Below are 27,396 nucleotides of genomic sequence, written 5' to 3'. Positions count from 1 at the left end.
TTCAATCAATGGAAAACCACGCAGGTCCTGTAGTAAATGACACGTTCCTTAGCATTTTACCAATACGAGGGATCGATTGTATATCATAATGCTCTGACGGCCAACCACAATGCAAACACATTCAACCTTGTAGACGAGACAAAACGGGAAAAAAGTTAGACTTTATTGAGAACACGTCGTGTGAGAATGGAAGACAAGGCGTGTCATTATTATGTTATCAACATTCTAGGGAGAAGTCGGTTACAGTTTTTTTTCCGGTAAGTTCAGAGGAAGTCGAAGTTGATGTAAAGTTATAGATGTGCGATTTCTTACCGTTAGGCCACACCTATCTCATTTGGTGTTTCTTGATTAGAAAAATAATTGATTGAACGTTCAACATAGAAATAAAGAGTTGGGACCAGATTAAGTTCATGTCTCGGTTCTTTAAGCGGGAGTGATTTAGTCAGATTTTAGTTTTCTTCCCAGTCCACAGACTTTAAGTCGGACTCTCGTTCAATTCTACATTGAATATTTCTAAAAACGCTGGAAAAAATGTGTAGCCTTATTCTGATATTCAAACAAGTCGAAGAAACTAGAATAAAAAGACACATCGTCAGTAACTCTACAAGGACGGACTTTTTATCAAGGTGATAAATTTGGCCAGTAAGGTAAGTTCCAATCACTCCCATCTATTACCTTTAAAAGTCAAAAAGTGTGGAAGAAAGTCATCGTTGATCTACGACAAAGCAACAACGCTATTTAGCGGTCTACACACAAACTGCACACAGAAGTGAAAGTGGATAACGAAGGGACTTCAATATTTATTCCTCTTACACCCGAGTGCCATGTACATGTATAAATTAAGCAATCGATCGTTTATTGCAAAAGCAGCTCGCACCATACAGGATGGAATCTCGTATGTAAAGGAAATTTTCTCACGGAGATTTGACAAAATGTTCATGAGAAGTGGACAAGTCAAGTGTGTACAAAGAAACGACGACATCTGGCGGTTTATGATCAAAACACGCACAGAAGTGATATGCACAACTTTCAACTTCTAGTGTCACGGAGGAATCAATGGTTCATCGCAGAAGCATCTTGCAGCACACTGGCTGTATAATAGTTAATATTTTCTCTGCGCTTTATGAAGATTTCAGAGACTGGACAATTTGAATTCAGGGGAACATCAGGCAATCTTGTCTGGCAGGCTCACAAGAGCAGCAGATACGTGTTCCAGTACATCAGGTTAAAGAGGAAGAACCCTAGCGGAAACAGTCCGCGCGACAGGCGGTCCAGGTTCTTGGCGCGGTCCATGGACTTGTTCCGTTCCCGCTCGGGTGGCGGCCTCTGCTGCCCGCTGCACTTCTCGCTCTTCGTGTCCAGGCTAGGGGGCGCTTCTTCTTTTATACTGACGTTCTTTACGTGGTGCAACCATGTGCGCTGCCGCAAGGTGGCGTAATCCTCCTTCCGCTGTGGAATAACTTTTCCGTTCTGAAAACAAAAATTGATTCAGGCTGTGAAAAACACGGCAGAATTGTACTGTAAAATATCTATTTTCCTTCGCTTCGTTTCTTAATTTATTCCGACCTTCCATCCTTCTTTCTTTTCATTCTTTCCTTCATTTCACTAACTGCAGTTTGATAAATTAAAGACAGCTATTATTTTTTTGCTTAACAGACAAGCAAACAAATAAACAACCACACACAGAGAATCAATAATCACAGAAACCTCCTCACTTCACCCCGTACCTCTCCATCCTCCACCGGTTGTTGCTCTTATCTTGAAGCGACAGAACGTTCACAGACAAAACAAACAATAGCGGAAACGTCCTCACTTCGCTTTTCTCCCCCTCCTCCTTCTCCTGTCTCCTCCGGTCGCTGTTCTTGTCCTGACGCGACATGAAGTTCACAAACAAACAAACAAACAAACAAACAAACAAACAAACAAACAAACAAAAACACAGCCAATCACAGAAACGTCCTCACTTCGCTTTTCTCGGCCTCCTCCTTCTCCTGCCTCCTCCGGTCGTTGTTCTTGTCCTGCCGCGACATGAAGTTCACAAACAAACAAACAAACAAACAAACAAACAAACAAACAAAAAAACAGACAGACACATAAACAATCACAGAAATTTCCTCACTTCGCTTTTCTCCCCCTCCTCCTTCTCCTGCCTCCTCCGGTCGTTGTTCTTGTCCTGCCGCGACATGAAGTTCACAAACAAACAAACAAACAAACAAACAAACAAACAAACAAACAAACAGACAGACAGACAGACAGACACATAGATAATCGTTTGAAACGTCCTCACTTCGCTTTTCTCCCCCTCCTCCTTCTCCTGTCTCCTCCGGTCGCTGTTCTTGTCCTGCCGCGACATGAAGTTCACAAACAGACAAACAAACAAACAAACAAACAAACAAACAAACAAACAGACAGACAGACAGACACATTAACATTCACAGAAACGTCCATACTTCGCTTTTCTCGCCCTCCTCCTTCTCCTGTCTCCTCCGGTCGCTGTTCTTGTCCTGCCGCGACATGAAGTTCACAAACAGACAAACAAACAAACAAACAAACAGACAGACAGACAGACAGACACATTAACATTCACAGAAACGTCCTCACTTCGCTTTTCTCCCCCTCCTCCTTCTCCTGTCTCCTGCGGTCGTTGTTCTTGTCCTGCCGCGACATGAAGTTCACGGCCGCGAACTCGATGAGCGCGGCGAAGACGAACAGCAGGCACACCGCCAGCCAGATGTCGATGGCCTTGACGTACGACACCTTGACGTCACCGCCCTGCGCCGATCCCTGCGTCGTCATGGTCAGCACCGTGGTGATTCCTGGGAGGGAGTACAAGGAACTGATGACGTAATAGTTTGGAAATGCCTCGCTCCAGGGACTTCGCCAAAAATAATGATTCATAATCTCGAAGCAGATGTAAGGAATCGGATGTTTTTCTTGTATGATTTCAATCTCTATATCTTATTTTGATCTTTTGCATGCTTAATAGTTCCTATAAGAGTGATTAGTGCATCAATACCACAAAAGATACTAAACATTACAAAAACGGTCGTAAGACATCAAGAAGAAGCCAAATCCTTACATCTGCTTGGAGCTTATCGTTTTGCTACGAAACAGACTGTATGCAAATTAGAAATAATGAATGATTTATCCAGTTCTGTTGGTCTACAAACCTATCAAGAATTACTGTTAAGAACTGTTTTAAATAATTTGCCATACGTTGGATCTGTTACGATTGTTGTGCAATAAAGCTTGACTAAAATGACTATGACTGAGAAAATGGCAGGCAAAATGGCGAGTAAAACCGGAAATGACGTGTGGTTACCCAGGGCAACCCGGGCCGGCGCAGCCTCGATGTTGATCCAGAAGGACACCCAGGACAGGATGACGATGAGCATTGTGGGAATGTAGACCTGGATAAGGTAGAACCCCATCTGACGCTGCAGGTCAAAGGTCGCCGTCAGCCGCGTGTACTGTCCTGGAGTAAACAACTTACGTCATCATTAAGCTTTATTACGTGTTCAAATCCTATTGGGTGTCACTACTCACGTGACTGTAACGTAAGTATAGTCGGCCATTTTGGATGGCTTGACCTTGCGGCTTTCATGTCTCAGACGATTTGACAGGTAAGAGTACATGGTTATGTTGTCGTTGTCATTGTATGTAATGTACCCCTGAAATCTTCGTGAGCGAAGACAAGCCAGAGATGTAATGCTATGCCTAGTCCAGGAAGACTAGTGGTATCTTAGGGCACATCACTAATGGATATTCTCAATAAACTCAATAAACATGTTTGTGTACAAAAAGACCCCAATAATCTATACGTCTATAATGGTTAACCGGATTCCTACCACATTTTTCTCGTGAATAGCATTTGTCTATACCTGTGTTGTAGTTCTGCACTGTCCTGTTGGTTCTGATGTTCTCCACGTAGAACTGCGGCAGCTCCACCGAGGCGTCGAACTCCACGGGCCGGGTCCACTTCCAGTGCAGCATGATGTCAGCCTCCGTCTTCCCGTCTGGGGACAGCGGGAACGGATGAGAGCAATTATCAAAGTTTATTGCAAATTCATGCCCGCAGGCTAATTGCATGTTGACAACAGTGTCGGAGTACAAATATAAAGTTAAACAAAAGATATCCATGTGATACAAGATAATGCTATAATATTGCTAGTCTACAGTAAGTTTCTATATCTACGGTACTAATGCGGGATTTGATTTCTTCTCTGAAAGCAGTGGAAAATAAAAAGTCCCACACTTTCAATTATGAGTGGGTTGGAAGATTTCAAAAGGAATATGACTTTCTGTGTATTTCTTAATCTAGAAACGTTTTTGGAGATTTCGAATACTTTCGTGAATAATCTGTAATAATAATAAGCCAGTTACGGCGGCCATTTTGAATTTCCAGGGGTCAGCTTGGGGTCATGCATCAAAGTGAGGCTCGGGTTGTTGTGGCCTATGATAAGCCTATGTTACAATATATGTATGTCATCTTTGGTGGCACATTTTGCCCCTCTAAGGAGAAATGCTGTGGTACATGCCCCTGTCATGTTAAGAAAGTATTGTTGTGGATATTTGAACTTGACTTTGGCTAAAGAGATCAGGAAGAGAGACGATCGCTCACATTCATTCCTTTACCACGGAAAGAGTTTAAAACGCAATAATTTCATCGTTCATTTTGTACAATTTTAGCTTGAAAGTTTTTTTAAATTTCTATCCATCGATGCGTAGGGAAAATTTGCGAGCAACTGCTGCATATCCATTCTGACACAACAAAAACGTTTGGAGTATTTGCACGCTCAATACATGTCATTGCAAATTCCAGGTCATTTGGCAGAAACAATGACAGGGTAGAATCCATTTGACCAAGGAAAACAACATATTTTCCTCCTATTCTTGTGGTGTGTAGCGAAATACATTGAATCGATCTCCCATCCAAAACACACATTATCCTACTTGGATGTGGAACTAATCTTTCACTCCCATAATCACATGAATACCCTCGCCACGGTACCCTGACATTTCACACCGCCCCGAACATCAAGCCCTCGAAAAGATCATCATGATGCTTCCTCTTTGGTAACACACTTTTACCAAAGGAGCCCTTTCTTCTCAGGCCGTATGTTAGCGTTATTCTAAAGGCATTACACTCGAAAAGACAACCCACACATGTCGGATCAGTCTTAGCGGCCCGGAACGTTATTACACAGTTAAACACACGTTCCGGGAAAGGTCGGCAGCGAATAGACGAGTCGTCGGGGCAGCCGTGGAGGGTTTTTCATCGATCATTTTAATCAACAGCGCGTCGTTTGGCACCGGCTGCCTAGACTGGTTGGTGTTAGATAAACGGTGCCCTTCTCGGCGCTGAATGAAATGTCCTTGAATTTGAACATCCATTGAAGTAGTTACAGCTTCTGTTAATAGCGTCATCACGTTGGAAAGTCAATGAATAAAAAGACTCGTCAGTTCTGTATGTGTTACACTTCTGTACGTTTGGGACCGCATTGTGATTTCATTCCCTGTGACTGGATATATGTAGATACTTTGCGTTTGGGAACGTATCTATAACCAGCGACACCTGTGCTGCATTGCAATGTGAACCAGTCAGAATTGCCTCGAAGAAGGTGACAGATGGTCACCAAAACGTCGGTTGACTAAAGCTCTTGGTTGTGTAGAAAACAATGTTTTTATTCAGTAGTGAAGCTTCTTTTGGAATCGCAGGTGAGAGATTTGACACTTCAGTTATATAAGAATAAAAGTGACAAGGTGATATCAAATAATCTATTATAAGCTAGAACGAAGATGATACCTCCTCCATGCAGGTCTCTCCTAAACTATAGAGTTTGTTTGTGATCCAACAGAATCGAAGAGAAGCTCTACCTACAGCTCTCCATCTTGAGCCCGCACTGCTGTCTGTCCATGGGGAACCGGTACAGGTTCATAGGGCAGGCCAGCGTCAAGGTCAACCTTGGGACACAAACATGGCGGCCATCAGTAACAATAGAACAGCTTCACACTAACCCTAACGCTAACTCTAACCCGTCTTTAGCCTGCACTGCTGTCTGTCCATGGGAAACCGGTACAGGTTCATAGGGCAGGCCAGCGTCAAGGTCAACCTGAGGACACAAACATGGCGGGTATCAGCAACCAAACAGAACAGCTTCACACTAACCCTAACATTAACACTAACTAATCCTAACGCTTTACTCTAACCAATCTTGAGCCCGCACTGCTGCCTGTCCATGGGTCAAGGTCAAGGTCAACCTTGAGACACAAAGATAGAGGTCAATCCAAGGACAAAACAATGATGGCGGTCAATTCAAGGACTAAACAAAGATGGCGGTACCTTGGTAGTCCTTCGCAAAACGAAGATGACTGTCTGACTGTCGAAGATGACTGGCGGTACCGAGTCAAAATAAAAATGGCGATCAGCAGACTGGCAAAAAAAAGCTGCAGGCCGATTGAATAGTACAATAAGACATAAGAGATTATCGTCATCATCTATTAGAGATGTTTGTACGACTAGTTTCTTATAAGAATCAAATGTTCGTTGTTGAACGCGGCTGCACGGTTGGTAGGACCTCTAATAGACAGAAATAGATAAGTCGGACCCAAATACATGATTGTAGATTCCGTACCTTGTGCTGTACAGTATCGTGCCCGTCGGGTCCACTCGCAGCATCCGGTTCGCCGTCGTGACGTCATGGAAATTCGCGCCCTTTTCGTTGACGAAGAACACATCCGGGACCCAGATCTTCCCGACAACACTTGCGTCGAGCGTCAGCGTCTCGTTGAACCGTGTGAAGGACAGGCGGGGGTCGTTCCAGCGCTGGCGGAAGAACACGTTGATGATGTAGTCCTGTGGTGAGTGGGGTTAGGCGGAGGGAGACGGGGGTGAAGGGGCAGTAAAATAAACAAGAGTCGCGTTGTTAAAAGTCTATATAGACGACATCGTATTGTAATATATGTTTGAAGTCCATGTCTGCCTCTCAAATATTCGGGTAGGTTGTGGCACGAATAGCCTTTGAGAACTAGCTGTTTGACCGTCTCAAAATCTTATCTAGTTGCTTGAGTAATTGTCATTTGGCGTATCTTATTACCTGGATGTCTGACCTTCATCAACATAGAGAGAGAACTGCGTTGGTGTTCAACCGATCACATCGGAAACTAACCAGTAAACCGGAAATGACGTAGTAGTTACCCAGGGCAGTACACGATCTTCCTTCATCGATACTATTTTTCATTATTTTTCTAACAAAGGGATGCACATTTCATACTCCAGCTCTTGTTAATCTGCTCCATAAGCGATTTACCAGGAACCTCCGTAATTATGCCTGCCAACCAGTCCTGATTTCAGGGCAGACGGATGTTTCTACCCCCCTCCCCCTACCCGTGGATCCATACACTGTACAGCTATCTTTGTCTGACAGGAGTTTGATGCACATCGCGACAATCGCGGCCTGTCGGAGTTTGACTAGCTTGTAATAACTTAGACTATAACAAACCCAGACAATGGCTGATTGACTCTGAGATGTCTCATAACTTGTCGGCTCGGAACAAATTAACTTTAGGAAATTGTCAGTTATGAGTTTCCCCGAGTCGTCCTTGCGTTTTGATGCAGTGATATATTTGCACATTATCGCTTGACTTTGATTTTACTTGAATCCACAATTAGTTACTTGCTACAAATTTTGTTGCAAAGTGTCTTACAAACCCAGACAATGGCTGATTGACTCTGAAATGTCTCATAACCTGTCGGCTCCGAGCAAATTGACTTTGGGGAAATTGTCAGTTATGAGTTTTCCTTCGTTTTGATGCATTTTGATATATTTTTCACATTACCGTTTGACTTTGACTTTAGTTGGATTCACTATCAGCTATTTGCTACAAAGTTCGTTGCAAAGTTTCTTGGCTCCAGAGTTGTCGAAAGTAAAAAAGAAACATTCTCCGCTCCGTCATATTTTTTTATAAACATTGTCTACGCGTTATCATATCTGCTTGATTTTCCTGCACGGACAGATTTCATATCCGCTCGTACCTGTGACAGGTTCCTTGTACAGGCGGGCCTTTTAATCAAGCAAGATTTTATTTCAGAAGAGGTTCTCATCACTCCAACACCGGCCGGTTTCCCGACGTTCTGCCCGGCGGACTGACGCGGACAGGAGCCGCCTGGTCTGGGCGGAACGTCTTTATCTTTATTCAAAATTGCAACAATACAATACACAGTGGAACGCCAGGCAGACAAGCTGATGTTGCGGACCACTAACATTACAATTACACTGAATACGACAATAAGGCACTTAGGCAATACATAGCATAACGAAACGTCGCTGCTTATGAACACGGGCAAAGCTCGTATTCAAAACTATGCTAATCGCGCCAAGATCTTATAGGTCATGAGTTTAGCTACATTTCTTATGACATATGATCATCACCGTCATCAGTCTCAAAGCTGGACAGACGTACGTAGCAACTGTATGACTCTCCACTGATGGTTTCTGACGTATGATACATGGTAAATAGTGCCACAACTCGGCTGCCTGTGCTACAGGGATGGTCTCGTCTTGAAAAATATATATTCACATCATGTGTTTTGGCAGGGGAGATTCAATGGCGGGGATTATGATGTTTAGGTTTGCACCCTCGTGATTATGACGTGAGTAATGTCCGCCATATTTGATGCTTAAATGTAATGCGATGCCGCTAGAAAGCTATAAGCAGGCGGCCGGTCAATACAGCAGTCACTTCTGCCAAACCGCCCACGTTTGCGCTCACGTGTCTGTGACGTAAGTACTGTCCGCCATGTTGGATGGTTGAATGTAATTAGATACCGTGAGAAAACGGCAGGAGCCGGCCGTCTAGACAACATGCCACCGCTGCGAAACCCGGGCACCGCTAACGTCTGTAGTGGGCAGGAATCAATGTCGGGGATAATAAATATGTTTCATGTCTTCTAGCCAGTCGGAAGGAAATGTCAGTTCGACGAAATGCTTCCCTAAGGTCGATAAATGCGCGGTCAAGGTCAGGGATGGAGGGGTTTATTTAATGACTATGATGGCGGTTTCGTTATTGATTGATTGATTGTATTTTGTTTGTCTTTGTTCCTGTATGGCTTGACTAACGTGTTTTTAGAACCTTAGTGGAAAGCAGTTTTCGATCAGTGTTGAGGCAAGCTGTTTAATGAAATCGAAACAAAAATAACAAGAGATCAATTTCCTCTGTAAGTACTATGAAATGGTAAACTGCGATACCAAAATGTTTTGAGTTATAATCCTTGTCGGACACTTAACGACAGAGTAAAGAAATAAGGAAATTCTGGAGAAAAATGTTCCCAGGAAAAATGGAATGTTAACAGCCCAGCGCTGCAAAGGCAATAATTGTACGGTCTCCTCAGGTCAACTACAAGTGCAGCTACACTCATCTCACAACTCCTCTAATCAAGCCCTCCTTGTATCTAACATAACTGAACCGAATTGAAGGTGGCTCCCCAAGGCCGCTATACGTCTTGAGATCCTTTGAACTTGAAATTAACTTAAGATGAGGAGACGTCCATACCGTTTTTCACACGGATATCAAGTTACCCTGCAAGTCACCCGATACCCTGGCCCGGCGCCATCCCGCCAGACTCAAACAGACGGCGGTGTGGCAGTTTTGTACAGACGGCGGTGTGGCAGTTTTGTACAGACGGCGGTGTGGCAATTTTGTACAGACGGCGGTGTGGCAATTTTGTACAGACGGCGGTGTGGCAGTTTTGTACAGACGGCGGTGTGGCAGTTTTGTACAGACGGCGGTGTGGCAATTTTGTACAGACGGCGGTGTGGCAATTTTGTACAGACGGCGGTGTGGCAGTTTTGTACAGACGGCGGTGTGGCAGTTTTGTACAGACGGCGGTGTGGCAGTTTTGTACAGACGGCGGTGTGGCAGTTTTGTACAGACGGCGGTGTGGCAATTTTGTACAGACGGCGGTGTGGCAATTTTGTACAGACGGCGGTGTGGCAGTTTTGTACAGACGGCGGTGTGGTAGTTTTGTACAGACGGCGGTGTGGCAGTTTTGTACAGACGGCGGTGTGGCAGTTTTGTACAGACGGCGGTGTGGCAGTTTTGTACAGACGGCGGTGTGGCAGTTTTGTACAGACGGCGGTGTGGCAGTTTTGTACAGACGGCGGTGTGGCAGTTTTGTACAGACGGCGGTGTGGCAGTTTTGCACAGACGGCGGTGTGGCAGTTTTGTACAGACGGCGGTGTGGCAGTTTTGTACAGACGGCGGTGTGGCAGTTTTGTACAGACGGCGGTGTGGCAGTTTTGTACAGACGGCGGTGTGGCAGTTTTGTACAGACGGCGGTGTGGCAGTTTTGTACAGACGGCGGTGTGGCAGTTTTGTACAGACGGCGGTGTGGCAATTTTGTACAGACGGCGGTGTGGCAATTTTGTACAGACGGCGGTGTGGCAATAGACCGATCCTGTCGAACACCATATCGAACGATTAGAAGACCCATAGAACCCCCTGTTCTATTCAGCCCACCTCCGTCAAGAACAGCGCTAGTTGGACAGAGATGGCACGTGTAAAGCAGGGTACGTATATCTGGGATAGGCTTTCCATTGTATTGGTTGAATGCAGGCCCAGAACAAAAACGAATTTAAAAAGAAAATAGATCGGGCACTCAAGGAGAGGAAGCTTGTACCACATGCTGACTACTACAAAGTCCGCTAGCGCAAAGTTTCGTATCTTCAGTTACTGGTGTGTGAAACTGTTTAACTTGAAAGTGAACAGGGAAGTAAAAGGATGCATTTTAATTCTTAGTTACTAGATACCATGCAGCTGTTATGCATGCAGTCAATACAGTGGGAACCCTGTCACAGATATATGAACCCTGTTTTACACGTGCATCGGCTGCTTGTCAGAAACTGGGCACTGATGCCCACCGACAAAGGAAAGCTATGCGGCGCATACCGCTTTAACACTGACCAAAAACATTACGCTCTCACCGCAACTACACCTACCCCCTCCTTAAACAACTCTACCCGGTGGATACACCCCTCAACAAAGAAGACATAGCATTCTTATTTGGCCCGCTCTGAAAGACTTTCAGTGCCACAAAAGCTAAACCAAAGACAGGGGCATTATTTTCAATTTAGCCGCGGCGGCCATGTTTGGTCCGTCAACCCCTGTTTTTGACGGAGGTGTTCGAAATCGAACAGGGGGCGTGGCTTTGGGATCGGTCTATTTTGTACAGACGGCGGTGTGGCAATTTTGTACAGACGGCGGTGTGGCAATTTTGTACAGACGGCGGTGTGGCAATTTTGTACAGACGGCGGTGTGGCAGTTTTGTACAGACGGCGGTGTGGCAGTTTTGTACAGACGGCGGTGTGGCAATTTTGTGCCAATCTGCAGTGAATGTAGCAGTCTGCATAGATGACTTTATTCCTGTTTTGGAAAAACGTTTATTCGACCATAAAAGCAGCATTTGTGAGCAAATTGATGAATGTCTCCATCGGTCACGTCACAGATATTTTCTAACCATTAGCCCTACTGACGTTGACCTCAACGCCGCCTAGTTTCCGCGGTAAGAACTGCAGTATGCTGTTTTAAGATGCTGATCACATCCAAACGCGAAAGCAAAATCGCTCAATCAATAACTAGCAATATTCGCCAACCTTTTCTGTCATCAATACCTACCTGCTGGGCTCGAATAAAGTTCTAAACGGGAACTATACGCGGCTACAGCCTCTTTCTGAAGATGTGGTGTGAGTGTGTACGGTTGGTTTGAGGTTGCCCACTACTACTGCCTATTGAATTTCCACATTGGAGTCGACTTCGCCGGTGAATCGCTCTGGAGCTCCGGACCCAGAGGAGATCCTGTACACCAGCCCAAGAACCTTCATCAAGAGAAGATGCTGGAAGAACATCCGCCGCCAGAAGAGCACAAGCAGACTGCCCCACCATCACAGTCCAAGACTGCCACAGCGAGAGAAGAGAGTCTGAAGACGCCGCCACTGTTGCCCAAAGCCTGCAGCGCAGATACGCCAGAGCTTCCTACGACGCCAGCGCCAGAGACAGCCGTTGCAAAGGCAGAGACAGGCTAGAAGCTACACGGACTCTATTCTTTGTTTACATGTATTGACCTTTGTGACAATTGTAATTGTTCTAGAACAATAGATGAAGTCATACTGATAGAGGTCAAGTGAGGTCATGTAGTCAGTGCATTTAGAACTGTAGAAAAACAGAGTGCACTACCAAGATATTCGCTGTAATGTGATTGGTTAAGCCACCTAGGGCATCTTGCACTAATGGCCTATTAAAGCCAGAACACACTGTACTTGTGCTCATTCGAGCTCTGATCCTTGAGAAAGCCACACACAGGCGAAACATGTCGGTGTGGGCTCGAATAAAGTTCTAAACGGGAACTATACGCGGCTACAGCCTCTTTTCTGAAGATGTGGTGTGAGTGTGTACGGTTGGTTTGAGGTTGCCCACTACTACTGCCTATCAATACCTACCTGCTGTTACATAAGAATTTGATTATGTTACTGAAATAGGACGTTTGACGATTCTGTAAGCGCAAAACCGGTCTGGTGCAAATGTTTGTTTGACACCAGTCTTCACATCATACATACATCGTCTTACATCATATCTCCTTTCGGAAAAATATGACATTTTCATCGTTTAGATACGAAATATATTCAATTTAAAAACCCAATTTGCGCGCTTCAAGAGTCGAAGTCCTTCGGGTGGGACATGAAGCCGGAGATCCAGGTTTAAACTGAGCACCCCGAGCACGTTAAAGAACCCACCACACTTAACGATAAAGATATATGCTAGCCCGAAACCTTTCCCACCTGAACCCCAAAAGTTCCCCTTAACAACAGCTCGCTAGCTGGGCAGCCTCGGCTGCGTGTCAGTCTATTAACCAGATGGACTTAAGATATTTCTTATGAGCCCATTCCAAGGTTACCCTTTGATCTGTGCGTAATTTGGCCGCTCAGATCCGGCTTAAACCAGTTCTGATCCGCCACCGCCTCAGTTCTTATTTAAAATCGATATTTTGTCTCCGCCATGATAAACACGTCGCTTTATAGTGACTTACACAGGTTGAACTTTACTGTGGCGCTGGGCGAGTAATAAGCTAACCAAGGAAGAGATATCGGGTGGCCTCCGGTGAGTCGATTTTCGTTGAGTTGGAGAACTGTTTAATTTCCCACCATCCCGTGGATTCATTTATCCCGGTGCTCCTGATTTTAACCTATCATATCAATATGTTGACGACGCTTTTATTTAGTGGCAACTAAATACTAAAACCAATGTTACGACTTATAGAAAAAAACAACTTAATACCCATCAATCATATGTTTTGGTTTTTTCAATAAGTTTATTTGAGGATACACTTGTATTTGTGTGGTCCTTACTTTTTGGACGGTCGCTTCAGAGCGACTTCCGGTGTTGCAGACCGTTAAGATTTCTTCGGTTCCTCCAAGGATTTTTCTTGAGCTGTTTAAGATGCGGAGAGAGCAAAGACGTCTTAACGTGTCCTGTCGACCATGAATCACTTCTTAAGGTTGCTTGCGGACATACGGTACTCTTAAGGATGCTGGCTGAGGATAAGGTTCCAGCACTCTAATAGGAATCCTCTGCGGAAAAGGATTCGGCACGGAGATGTGAACACGGACCTTCGGCCGCTCCCTACACCTCACAAGGAAGGGATATCGGACACGCCGAGACTTCTTTAATCTGGGAGAGAAAGTATCCTGTCTTCTTACTTTCTCAAGTCATCCATCAAACGTAAGTCTCCTTTGATTGCTCCCTAAGACCCCGGAGTCTGGTTCGTATCAGGGCAGACTCTCCTCGGGTTACCCCGAGGTGCAGCATGGGAATAACCTCCCGGTTACTGACCCGGTTACTAACTTTACTTTATCCCAGGGTTGGGGGGGGGGGGGGGGGGGGGGGGCTCGGTATAACCTTCATCAACGTATCAAGGAGGGTTGGGTTCGGCATGTCTGTTTGCTTGTTTGTCCTTCTGTGTGTTCGCCGTCTGTTTGTCTGTCAATTTGTTCTGAAGTTGATACTAATTAGGAAAAAGCAGAAGCGATTTTGGCAACATACGTTTAGAGAAATACAATTTTAATTCCTCACGTTGCTATGACAGACGTAATGCTCAAACCATTTATATGTACGTCAATGATTTCATCAGGTTGGACAATGACTGAATAGCAAAGTTATTTTATTCACAGCTAAGTATATACATGACCCAACGTTTCGATGACTGCCTGGCATCTTCGTCCGTGCACAGTGAACCAGCAGTATTGCCCTGATGAAGAAGACAGGCAGTCATTGAAACATCGAAAAATGAATAATTGATTGTGAATAAAAGAACTTTGCTATATCACTTATTCATATGACATAGCTACGACACGTTCAATGCGATCCTACTAATTAAACACTAGAGGAGTTGTTTATTCATGGATGGAAAACTATGATGAGTTGATCTTACATTGAGCCTTTTTTCTCGTCAAGTCACTCAAAATGAGGAAGCGCTATATAAGATTTGAGCATCTGTCAAAACGCATCGGAAGGATGCAAAAGAGACTTTGGAAACAAACTTGTAGATACGTGTAGGACCATTCCTCCCATGGTTATCATAGTGACATATGTGATTCATTCGCAGCTCGGGGATAATGACAGCGCTGAGATGGAATTCGATCGGTTTCCACTTTCTTCATCTTCATCGATAATGACAGATGACATAGTGACAGATGTAGTTGTGGTGGTCTTTACAAATTTATTACGTTGTATACGATTGGAGCATCTGTCAAAAGTAACCAGATGGAAGCAAAAGGGACATGTCATTGGAAAAGCAGTTTTAGATAAATGGAGCATTACTTCCTCAGACTATTATGACAAGCGCTGTTCCGCTGTTATGTAACACTTAAACATTTGAAGTTGATAGAAGACATACTTTCAGTACTTTCCGATAAATGCAGGATCATCCCTCACATGGTTATGATAATGACAAGTGTAGTTTTTCCACTTGAACTGCGGTCTGCCAAATACCTTATGATGAAATAACGTTATATAAGACTTCAGCATCCGTCAAAAGTTATCAGGTGGAAGCAAAAGGGACATGTCGTTAGAAAAGCAGTTTAAGATTAATAGAGCATTACTTCCTCGGACTATTATGACAAGCGCTGTTCCACTTGAGCTCTCATGAGTTCCACTCCAGTCGGTAGAAACTGATTCCGCCCGCTGAGCGCTAATGGAGCCATTATTCCATTAGCGCGGTAATTGATGAGTCCCGGAAGCGGTTTTAAGAGGGTTTATCCTAATCACCGCGCCCTGACTGATCCCTATAACGGCACAAACAGCGTTCAGCCGCGGGCAGGCGGGCAGAGGTAACTCGCAACGACATGCGGAACAATAACAGTCGGGATTTCTCCAGATTCACGGATTATACATTATACATCAGGCTTCACGTGTGAAACAGGCTCATGTCATGTTTTACACTCCAATAGTATTTCACGTGCCCCTACTTGCTGTTTACACGTGCCCCTACGCGCTATTTACACGTGCCCCTACTTGCTGTTTGATCTAAGAAACAGGGCAAGTCGTGTTTGTTTATTGCGAATTCAAGGATCATCCATTTTACTTTGTGTCCATAGTACATGCTGTTCGTTTCATGTTATGTCATTCTGTTTGAATTATTCTTGCAAGTTACGCAAGGTAACAGCTACTCAAGCACCTGGATAGATTGTGGAAACAGTCAGACATTTCAGGCGGTATCCATTACCTTCTGTAACTGAGTGGACGAAATTTCTGGTTCGCCAGGTTTTAAGCCAAATCTATGAGTTGACATGGAGGCAAAGCGAAGGCAAGTTTTAGACAGTTCCATAGAAAACAACAATAAGTCAAGATCGTCACAAGTGTTATTCCGTGCTGTTTGTTTCAGGTAGAACAGACCAATCCGCGGATGTCCGTTATGGAGTTAGTGATAATCCCGAATAGATCTGGCTACAACATTAAAAATGCTGTTTATATCATATCATTCTGCTTGGATAGTATTTGATTTTACAAGTCATGTTGTTTGTTTCAGAAAAAAAGCCGTTTTAATTCCTCACGGGTAATCTGTTATACAGCCATAGTTGGTTTAGAGATTATGGGTCGAGAATTATGATTCAGTTACGAAATAATATACATGGCTCACTTAGGATGACATTCATTGATGATGATCACCTTTCACCTTGTTTTATGTTTTTCTGATAAAATGTAGAGGTTTTGAAGAAATAATGGTGAGTGTTTGGAGATTAACACCGACTAAAATGTGTAGTTGGAATGAACCTTCCTTACAGTTCATGGCACTCTGCTGCCTCAATGTGTTTAGCTATCTTGGTGGTGTTGGTGGTAACCTATCTGATAAGGCAGCAGATGTCAGCTATTGTGTTATCCATCGTGCTAAGAGCTCTATACTTCCATTGTCAGGGCCGATATCTTTATATTCACCATGGCTGCCGGTGTTTCTCATGAACGCGTAATGGGGAAAATCTCGGCGGCGCTTTTGTTACTAACACAAACAAAGGAGCTGCTTCACAGAGTCGTTCACATCATTCACAGCTATCCGGTTTTTAATCTGTTGCGCAAATTGCATCCCGTGTTCATATCTCATATCTACAAATCCTTTCAGTCACGTTCAGTAACTTTGCATACTTATTACCTCACGTCTTTCGCTATCTACGTTGGATATCTTTAGCTTGATCTACAGGCTTTGAGAAACAGTTGGCTGTTGATACGACTTCTACTTTAATTTCTTTCTTAGATTTCATTTCTGATTCCGATGTCCTGTTCACTCAATATCCTTGTCAGCGGGACTAGCCATTTGTAAGCAACATATGCAAGCAAATACACACTTTTTCCTTCACATGGTCTAGCCTATAGCCAACAGATTACTGCTCTACTAATTCTAACTCAAACACATTCATTTATGTGTATATATATACATATACAGAAGAAGAAGAAGAAACGCAGCTAAAGCAGGACGCCTTCCTTCTGTACAGATGAACATGATAAGAATCTCACCATCGTCGTTTCCTTCACCGAACCCATGCTCTGCACGAAGATGTCACACGTGACGTTAACCGGAGCGCCTGGAGGGAAAACAGAAATACCATATCATATCAAATATCATATCATATAATACCATAACCCATATCATATTATACCATATCATATCATATACAATGCCATGCCATGCCATGCCATGCCATACCATACCATACCATACCATACCATACCATACCATACCATACCATACCATACCATACCATACCATACCATACCATACCATACCATTCCATACTATACCATACCATATTATCGACATTTCATTTCAAGCCATATCTTATCATATCATACCATATTATCGACATATCATTTCAAGCCATATCATATCATATCATACCATATTATCGACATATCATATCATATCATATCACGTGTCCTGTACGAAGACGCTTCAATTGTCATTAACCGGAGATCATGAAGGAAACGGCACAGAACATGGTGACGAACAGACTGCCGGGAGTTTGCGCTCACGTGACTGTGACGTGGGTATTGTCCGCCATGTTGGACGGTAAAGTCGTGTATTAATAGCTACCTAATTGTTAGACTGGTGGACATTATACACATCTATAGGGAAGGCACATGCAGGCTTAACTTTAACCATCCAAAATGGTGACTGCCACGTCTACGAGGATGATTACATCACAGCATATGACATGATATCTAGGTGGCGACTTTCGCTATACTTGGAGTTGGGCAAAAGAATTGACTTTGATAATTAGGGACATTTTCCAATTGACATCAACAGAAGAAAACCCAAAACACATCCCATGTGATAACAGGGTTACATAACATAACACCACGACATTGTCATGATTTATCTATGCTGAAAAGGAAGTTTATCGTTTGATCCTGTGTGCCCCAGGCTTAATTAATGTGTACGCAAAGGGAATCAATGCGGACGTCTGGGACCGCTACAATGCTTTAGATACAGGAAATAGGCAAAGAAACAGAGCAATAGTCCCCATAGCTGGAGGGAAAAATCTATTAACTACACTATATCTATCTCTGTTTTGAATGTTGTAAATATGAGCATCTTATAGGCATGATCTTATATCACATTACATAACTGTAGAAATGTTGTGTTCTATAAAAGTCGTATATTGAAAAAACATTTCGTACCTTCATATTATATCATTGTGCATGTTAGAATAGTTGTAATAAAACAATATACAGTCAAACCTGCCTAGGCGACCACCTTTTCAACGCGACCACCTGGCCATGGCGACCGCTTTTTCTCGGTCCCGAAAATTTTCCCCATAGGCACAAGCATTAAGCTGCCTGCCAAAGGCGACCACCCGTCCAACGCGACCGCGACCGCCACGAATTGGGACCGCACAGAGCACAATCCCTGCTCATGGCGACCACATTTTTCCGGCGTGTGGTGACATCGAATTTTGCTGTCGGATTTCGCGGAAATGTTTTTAAGACCTTGACGGACAAAGATATGTCAAAAGCATTGATTCCTCCATGAAGTGTTTTAATGAAACGTTCCCACTATAAACATTGTAAATACAAAGGATTGTGAATACTTAGATATCGACGTTGTTGTGCCCATCGTCATCTTCATAGTTTAACGCAAGCTCGGTTCGGTTTGAACTCAATTTTCAGAACGATCACGTAGTGCATGGCGTCAAAAAGTCAGATTTCACAGAAATTACTATCTATTTCTTGTATTTTCAACAAAAATGTGTCTCTGTCTTACTAAATTCCGCCGGAAATGACTCCGCGGTGGAGGGCAAAACGTTGGCCGAGACATGTTGTTTCTTGGTCCGCGACGCCGTCTTGTTTCAGTGCAGCATAACGCTGACTTTTTAAAAACACAACGCTTCTGTGTATGAATATTTAGAATACCCTCCTTATTGATGAAAATTAATATTCTTATATTCTTGTTATTTCCATGACTCTCACAAACCTTTATTGGGCGCTGCTTCCTTGTAATCGCCGACGCTGTGCGTTCTGCTCCACTGTTACCTTTCGATGCGGTCGCGTGCTCGGCGGCGGTATCACAACTTTCCGTTTTCATCCTTCAGTCGTCAGATCGAAAACTTTTTGCCGCTTTAATCCAGCGGTCGGCTCCCAAAAGATGGCTGGGATTTTCTAGGGATTTGTCTCAGGCCTTAAAACCTACATTTTATACGCGCGTGTGTGTGTGTACTCTTACTTTAACGTAACGTGTGAATGCGGGATCGGGAGGGCGCTGCAAGGTCATCGAGGCAGACATTGTTTTTAGTCAAAATTACGACGAACATTCGTTCACGATGTAACGGTATACAAATATTACAACGATAACAGAAAATGTAATTTCTGTAGGATCTTTCTGTCAATAAGAATTGAACCTGGTGGGGGTCATGCTGTCTAAAATCAAATAATTTTCCATCCATCTACGTGGTACACGGTATTTGAAAACCTCGAGCTGGAAACATATTATGATTGGAATCCTCTTCATGGCGACCACCTGTCCATCGCGACCGTTTTTGCTCGGTCCCCCGGGTGGTCGCCTTGGGCAGGTTTGACTGTAGTCCCATCTGCCCTCGCCAGAACGCACTCTCAGGTGGGTTATGATGTGGATGCAGGGAGGATGGAGGATGGTTATGATGTACGCGGGATGCAGGGAGAATGGATGACGCGGGATGCAGGGTAATGGATGATACCGTTTTTATATTCTTCCCGTTGCTCCAGCCACATGGCACACTACAAAGACTCGGAACCCCCCGCGGCAAAAGACATACTGCGCACAATAACATGCCGCTCTATCTGGCTCTGCAGCCGACGACACCGCGGCAGCTTCTGAAAGGCGGGGAGCATATGTCCGTACGTGCGGGGACATGCCGCTGGCACCCACCCATCCGTCATACCGAAGCGGTGGGGCGTGGGCGTGCAGAGGGCCGGGAAACTAATGTCCTACTCACAAAGGGTAATCCCTCTCCTCCCTGCCTACTACTCAGGCTAAGCCCGGGTTGAATGCCGTGGGAAGCGAAGTACATTTGTCACGGTTTGTACGAGCTTGAGATCTCAGCCTCAGCGCACCCCAAACTCTGCCCTACTCGGCAAAGCCGCTGGCAGGCACGGATGTGAAAGACAGGAGGATACAAAATGCGAAGTGAACCAGTCAGAATTGTGCTTAGGTAGCTGATAGACTGTCCTTGAAATGTCGGTTGAATGAAACACTTGATCGTGTACAAAGAGTCTTTGGATTTTGCAATACTATCGCATGCATACTGTTGGTGTTCGTGGAAGGTTTTGAAAAACGGTTCCCTACAAAAGATAATGCCTGCTTTCCCGGTGTACTACTCGGGTTAAGTCCAGGTTCATTGCCGGAGGGAGGAGTGCATTTGTGACGGGCTGTAAGCCGGGGTTCAAATCTCAAGCTGTCAAGTTCACCTCAAAGTCTGTTCTACGGAGGAAAGTCTGTGTGGATCATGAATAAATCTAAAACATTAGAACCTACAGGATAAGGCACTGTCAGGTTGTGTGTATTTCTGTCAGGTCTGCCACAAAATGTCAGAGAGAAAAAAAACGGTGTATTCAGCATCATCATCACCCGAGGTTGCAGCCCGAACGCGGGTTTAGGATCAAACGCACGGGAGGGCTGGGACCGAGGGTGGTATTTTATTTCTGTCCTACCCACCCGAGAAAATACACATTTCAATGCGAAATGCGCCAGAAGTTGAGAGAGTTTTGCGTCCTCGAACAGAAAATTGTAACAACATTGATTCCAACGTCCGAATCCGGTATTCACATTTTCTACAGCACCCGGCGCACCCGAAATACATTCTAAATATTCTATGGAAGCCCCTGCAATAAAGGTATAACCCCATGTAATAAGGAAAGTTATTCCCCACCCTTTCCGGAACACTCGTATCGAACGTTATCCCGGGCCAGGTATAACATAAAAGACAATCCCTCATTCCCGGTGTACTGCTCAGGCCAAGTCCTGATAAATTGTCGGATGAGGTGCATTTGTCAAAACTGGAACTCTTAGTCAAGCTCACGGCAGGGTTCGTATCAAACTCTGCTCTACCTGGCAATGTCCGTGGCTTTCAAGGATAGAGTTCTGATTTTTAAAAAACAACAAAAAACAAGAGAATAAAAGGCAAAGAAAATACTGTCATGTTATGGGGGTTCTTATGTGGTGTGGCAACTAATCCCACAAAAGAGACCCCCTGCTCCCCTGGTCCGTACTCGGGTTAAGTAGATGTCAGATGAGGTAGGGTTTGAAAGGTTTGAAAAGTCAACTTCACTGAGAGGTTCATATCAATCTACGATCTACCTGGCAACGTCTGTGGCGTTCACGGATTACTGTCATGTTATACGAGTGTTCTTAAAAGGTCTGGAAACTTCTGTCCTCCCACACAAAGTCCCCCATCTCCCGGGTTATACACGGGTTAAGTACAAGTTTATTGCCAGAGGAGATGAAGTGCATTTGTCACGGTTTGGAGAAGCTGGAAGTCTTAGTCAAGTTCACGGCTGGATGGCGGGGCGCCGTCATTCAAGTTCATATCAAACTTCGGCTACGTGAGAAAGTCTGTGTCATGACTGGGCAGACTTCGGAATCAAATGCTCTGAACTGCACGATGATTTTGTTTTCGTGTTTTCACTGGGAGTATAAGGTTGTAAGACCAACGCAATTCAGGAGTACACGGCCATGTATACGTGTATTTCTGCTATGTTGATTGGAATGGATAAATATTGAACCATTTTGTGGAAAGGCCTTTGAAAACAAATGTTCTCCTCACAAGTATAGTTCTATAAATTCCTTCCCTAAGACTCCAGCCACCTGCCTGTCAGACCTGTAAGTCTAAACGGGTTCTTAAAAGGCCGATGGAACAAACTTTTCTCTTGCGTCAAAAGTCGTCAGTAATGCTTAGGAAGGCCCTGTCGGCCTTTAGACACATGTGGATGAGCGAACTATATCTCAGCAGTTCTACAGCGTACAACACTAATTTTCATAAGAAATCACTAAAAACTAAGTAACATTTGTATGTGTATTGCATGTAAGAGATAAGATTCGTTGAATAGTTATTATGATTCAAACTTGGCACCTGTTCAAAAACCTTCCCTGCGTTTTTAATTCAGCACGTTAACGTGACGTTATGCTTCAAGTCTACAGAACACATGTTTACCAGCGTTGCTAACGCACTCGCGCTCGGAGGAGATTCGGGTCAGAGATACACACTCTGCGAGGCTTACCAACCGAACGCCAAAGTTCTGATGAAAAGAACCACGTCAGCATCTCCGCACTTATAACCAGATTAGATCCCGGGAGCCGTGTAGCCATTGTCACGTTGGCACGCGCCCAGAAACGTTCTTTGTTGAGCTTTCAATGTAGCAATTTGATGTGCCGCTACGCTCCGAATGTATCGAATGCGCGAGCCCGGGGTCCGCGAGTTTAATCAGTAGATTATCCGCGCGAGAAGACATGCCTGCACTGATCACAATGTAATCATAAGCTACCCGACTGTCATCTTGTCATCTTATCAGTCTATTGTAGATACACCTGAGCCCCAAACTCAAGAATACAATTAAAGACGATTTTCATCGAAGATGTACGATGTGCGTTCCTCTGGGATGAGATTACATTCAGGAGATGAGAAGAAGAAAATCTGACATCCGCCCAATTTCCCATATTTGTCATATTTGCGTCTGAGTTCCAGTTCCCAATTAAAGATAGCGATCTGCTACTGCAGAAGCAAGCTGCTCGGGAACGTCTATCATTGCAGGTATGATATTCTTGGCAGCGTCTTGCGTTATTGTAGACGTGTACTTTATACACCTGGTACGTAGAAATGGACTGGCAGCACTAGTAGACTCGCCACACTCCATACACCTGGCAGAAGGCAGAAGTCCTCTTTCTTATTCAATACAACACTCCTGTACTTCAGGACTTCAAATGGGCTCCTCTAGGACGCAATGGTATGAAATTGTTGGCACCTTACCCCTAATCTTAGCCTATTGTAGACATGCACTTTGTATAAGTGAGCAAGGACTCCGTTGTCTTATTCAAGACAACATTGCTACACTACAGAACTTGAGACATGCCTGAAGCGAGCTCCTCTGGGAAGTAACCTTTCGCTAGTGGGAGATTCTCGGCAACACTTCACGCATTCTGGCCGACATGAATTCGATTTTACCTCCTTAATTCGTTAATTCGATTTTCCCCTTCACACACCAGCTGTCTCATGCCCGGCGCTGAGGCGTGGGTTATTACCTGAGCTTGAACATGGAGAGTTTATTACATCTATGTGATGATGTCCGCTGGGACTGGGTTGGAGGAAGATGAAGCATGGTGAGTCGGCTCCGCCAATTATTGTTATATCTGTGAAGTAAAACTACAAACCATCCCGCTCATTATTGGCCTTTTACCGTTTTCTATATTCAAACTTCACCAACGTTGGGGATCTCTTGATTGGATTACTTGTGCTGGAAGTCCTCATCGAAATACGATAGAAGCACGCCATTGATTAACTTGAAAGTTCGTCTGTGTTGGGTGAAGTCACGGTGGATCGGAGTCGAACTGTAACTTCCAATACAAAAATGGACCGGAGTTGCTCAGTCGAAATTTTTGTGTTAGAAACTTTGTGTTAGAAATTACAGTTCAACTCTGATCCATGACATCGTTGTCTGACGATGTTGTGAAATCTGTGTAGTACAGAAGAGTGGCAAACATCTCTGACTACCTACTGACAGTTTGATATTCAATATTCCGCAGCACGCCTACACCAAAATCTCAGCCTTTATGTAGGCAGCCGAAAGCGCCCAAAAGCGGATGCGAATTCATCTTAGGGCGGAGGTTAATGGAACTATTGGCGTCGTGAGGATCTGAAGTGAAGGCAATATCAGCGGATGATAAACAACATGTAAAGTTTCATAACTCGGAGATAGAAACAGACCAAAAGCAACATTAGAAATAATTGCATCAATCAAGTTTCAAGGAAAATGAGAAACTACATGACACTGGTTTAGAGTTAAGATTAGCACAGGAGAAACGACTACAACACATACAAAACTTCATAACTCTCAGACCAAAAGCAATAAGAGAAATAATAATTGTAGTTATCAAGATGCCAGGAACAAGATAAACTACTTGACACTACTTTATGATAACAGACCATGTATCGGTAGTGTAATAGCGGTATGACCACCCTTCAGTGCAATACAACAGTTTGACATGAATGAAATGAATTACGCTGAGAAAATTGCTCTAAGATTAAAAAAAAAGCATCCTGTCGCCCTCACGCATATCTTTGCACATTATCTGTAAGATGCTGGCTGTATCATAGATAATACAAGCTATTCTTTCAAAAGAAGTTTGGAAACTTAACTTTGACTCACTGACATATTTAGGTGTGGGGCTCGTTTAAAATAAGAATAATCATGACAAATAAGACGTAATTTGATATGGTAAAGGACAAAAACAAACTAAGACAAATGAATAAATAATTTTTTCCTGATGACCTTAATGGAAAGCCTCTTTTGAGTAAAGAAATGTTTCAATCAATCAATCAATCAATTTGATTAATCAATCAAAACAATACACACCAACTCACTACAATACCTCCGTCTTTACTACAAGTAGTCCAAGTGACCCTTGTCCGATTTACCCACAAGATTTCGGAGTCGACTCGGGGCTTTGGGCTGCTCAAGTGGAGTTCCTACTAGAAAACACAGCCCTGAGTCGGCTCTAAGTCAACTAAAAACGCGTCTGTAAATCTGGCCTTAGTGTCTGTGTGTAGGTAACACCCCATTCCACTAGGGCGGAGAACTTGCTACGACGGAAATTAAGGTATCAAAAACGGTCCTGGTGGCGTCCTTGGCCTTGGAAACGTCATCGTTCCGTTCGTTCTGTCACGCCATATTGTCTATCCCAACGTAAACGTTAACAAAAAACAGAATATGATGATATATAATAACTGCGAATGAGCAATTAAGCTGCCTGGGAGAACACGCTGGATACTTCGCAGTTTCCTCACTGGAAAAGTCAAGGACAACATGATTATCATGACAGGCGCTCTCAGGGTAACGAGCTGAAGCAGGGTGCTTCCTTCGGACGTTTGTGAAGAGCACAAGTATGTACTAGTTGTGACGTGCACCACGTCATGATCGATGTACCTGCCATATAAGGCAAGTGGGACGATTAATTCTTATGGGTGAAGGCGCCGTGACAGATGGGAACACGCCGTGACAGATAGAACTGCCATATAAGGGTGACAGGACGGTTATGGCAGGTGAGTGAACACGCCGTGACAGATAGAACTGCCATATAAGGGTGACAGGACGGTTACGGCAGGTGAGTGAACACGCCGTGACAGATAGAACTGCCATATAAGGGTGACAGGACGGTTACGGCAGGTGAGGGAACACGCCGTGACAGATAGAACTGCCATATAAGGCGGTCAGGACGGTTACGGCAGGTGAGTGAACACGCCGTGACAGATAGAACTGCCATATAAGGCGGACAGGACGGTTACGGCAGGTGAGTGAACACGCCGTGACAGATAGAACTGCCATATAAGGCGGACAGGACGGTTACGGCAGGTGAGTGAACACGCCGTGACGGATAGAACTGCCATATAAGGGTGACAGGACGGTTACGGCAGGTGAGTGAACACGCCGTGACAGATAGAACTGCCATATAAGGCGGTCAGGACGGTTACGGCAGGTGAGTGAACACGCCGTGACAGATAGAACTGCCATATAAGGCGGTCAGGACGGTTACGGCAGGTGAGTGAACACGCCGTGACAGATAGAACTGCCATATAAGGCGGTCAGGACGGTTACGGCAGGTGAGTGAACACGCCGTGACAGATAGAACTGCCATATAAGGGTGACAGGACGGTTACGGCAGGTGAGTGAACACGCCGTGACAGATAGAACTGCCATATAAGGGTGACAGGACGGTTACGGCAGGTGAGTGAACACGCCGTGACAGATAGAACTGCCATATAAGGCGGACAGGACGGTTAAGGCAGGTGAGTGAACACGCCGTGACAGATAGAACTGCCATATAAGGGTGACAGGACGGTTACGGCAGGTGAGTGAACACGCCGTGACAGATAGAACTGCCATATAAGGGTGACAGGACGGTTAAGGCAGGTGAGTGAACACGCCGTGACAGATAAAACTGCCATATAAGGGTGACAGGACGGTTACGGCAGGTGAGTGAACACGCCGTGACAGATAGAACTGCCATATAAGGGTGACGGGACGGTTACGGCAGGTGAGTGAACACGCCGTGACAGATAGAACTGCCATATAAGGCGGACAGGACGGTTAAGGCAGGTGAGTGAACACGCCGTGACAGATAAAACTGCCATATAAGGGTGACAGGACGGTTACGGCAGGTGAGTGAACACGCCGTGACAGATAGAACTGCCATATAAGGGCGACAGGACGGTTACGGCAGGTGAGTGAACACGCCGTGACAGATAGAACTGCCATATAAGGGTGACGGGACGGTTACGGCAGGTGAGTGAACACGCCGTGACAGATAGAACTGCCATATAAGGCGGACAGGACGGTTAAGGCAGGTGAGTGAACACGCCGTGACAGATAAAACTGCCATATAAGGGTGACAGGACGGTTACGGCAGGTGAGTGAACACGCCGTGACAGATAGAACTGCCATATAAGGGCGACAGGACGGTTACGGCAGGTGAGTGAACACGCCGTGACAGATAGAACTGCCATATAAGGGTGACGGGACGGTTACGGCAGGTGAGTGAACACGCCGTGACAGATAGAACTGCAATATAAGGCGGACAGGACGGTTACGGCAGGTGAGTGAACACGCCGTGACAGATAGAACTGCCATATAAGGCGGACAGGACGGTTACGGCAGGTGAGTGAACACGCCGTGACAGATAGAACTGCCATATAAGGGTGACAGGACGGTTACGGCAGGTGAGGGAACACGCCGTGACAGATAGAACTGCCATATAAGGGTGACAGGACGGTTAAGGCCGGTGAGTGAACACGTGACAGATAGAACTGCCATATAAGGGTGACGGGACGGTTACGGCAGGTGAGTGAACACGCCGTGACAGATAGAACTGCCATATAAGGGTGACAGGACGGTTACGGCAGGTGAGGGAACACGCCGTGACAGATAGAACTGCCATATAAGGGTGACAGGACGGTTAAGGCCGGTGAGTGAACACGTGACAGATAGAACTGCCATATAAGGGTGACAGGACGGTTACGGCAGGTGAGTGAACACGCCGTGACAGATAGAACTGCCATATAAGGGTGACAGGACGGTTACGGCAGGTGAGTGAACACGCCGTGACAGATAGAA

General features: G+C 44.8%; 2 protein-coding genes across 2 annotated transcripts in view; both read right to left on the bottom strand.

Annotated features, from left to right (window-relative positions):
- Positions 1 to 780: 780 nt before the first annotated feature.
- Positions 781 to 27,396, bottom strand: part of LOC136428505 (glycine receptor subunit alpha-2-like) — an 88,365-nt gene continuing 61,749 nt past the window's right edge. The window contains exons 3-9 of the mRNA XM_066418074.1: positions 17,059 to 17,126; positions 6,636 to 6,856; positions 5,882 to 5,964; positions 3,882 to 4,016; positions 3,323 to 3,475; positions 2,451 to 2,816; positions 781 to 1,470 (exon numbers count right to left, since the gene is read on the bottom strand). Coding sequence (XP_066274171.1) covers positions 2,584 to 2,816; positions 3,323 to 3,475; positions 3,882 to 4,016; positions 5,882 to 5,964; positions 6,636 to 6,856; positions 17,059 to 17,126 — 893 coding nt within the window. The 3' untranslated portion in view covers positions 781 to 1,470; positions 2,451 to 2,583. The remainder of the gene's footprint in view (positions 1,471 to 2,450; positions 2,817 to 3,322; positions 3,476 to 3,881; positions 4,017 to 5,881; positions 5,965 to 6,635; positions 6,857 to 17,058; positions 17,127 to 27,396) is intronic.
- Positions 1,189 to 2,516, bottom strand: LOC136448978 (uncharacterized). Its single transcript, XM_066448734.1, has 6 exons — positions 2,451 to 2,516; positions 2,288 to 2,341; positions 2,120 to 2,173; positions 1,965 to 2,018; positions 1,814 to 1,867; positions 1,189 to 1,470 (listed from the first exon to the last, which is right to left on the bottom strand). The coding sequence occupies exons 1-6, from the start codon at positions 2,514 to 2,516 to the stop codon at positions 1,189 to 1,191; spliced, it is 564 nt and encodes a 187-aa protein (XP_066304831.1).

This window comes from Branchiostoma lanceolatum, chromosome 1 (assembly GCF_035083965.1).
Source record: "Branchiostoma lanceolatum isolate klBraLanc5 chromosome 1, klBraLanc5.hap2, whole genome shotgun sequence".
Lineage (NCBI taxonomy): Eukaryota > Metazoa > Chordata > Leptocardii > Amphioxiformes > Branchiostomatidae > Branchiostoma > Branchiostoma lanceolatum.
Note: the sequence above shows the minus strand (reverse complement) of the source record. Positions and strands in the feature narration are given on the sequence as shown.

Bases quoted from the DNA above. Each gene is read 5' to 3' on its own strand.
- LOC136448978 (XM_066448734.1), bottom strand. From the start codon at position 2,516: ATGTCGCGGCAGGACAAGAACAGCGACCGGAGGAGACAGGAGAAGGAG. The intron at 1,868-1,964 runs GTGAGGACGTTT...ATGTCGCGTCAG, and splicing joins AGGAGGCCGAGAAAAGCGAA to GACAAGAACAGCGACCGGAG. The intron at 1,471-1,813 runs GTGAGGACGTTT...TTTTGTTTTCAG, and splicing joins AGGAGGGGGAGAAAAGCGAA to AACGGAAAAGTTATTCCACA.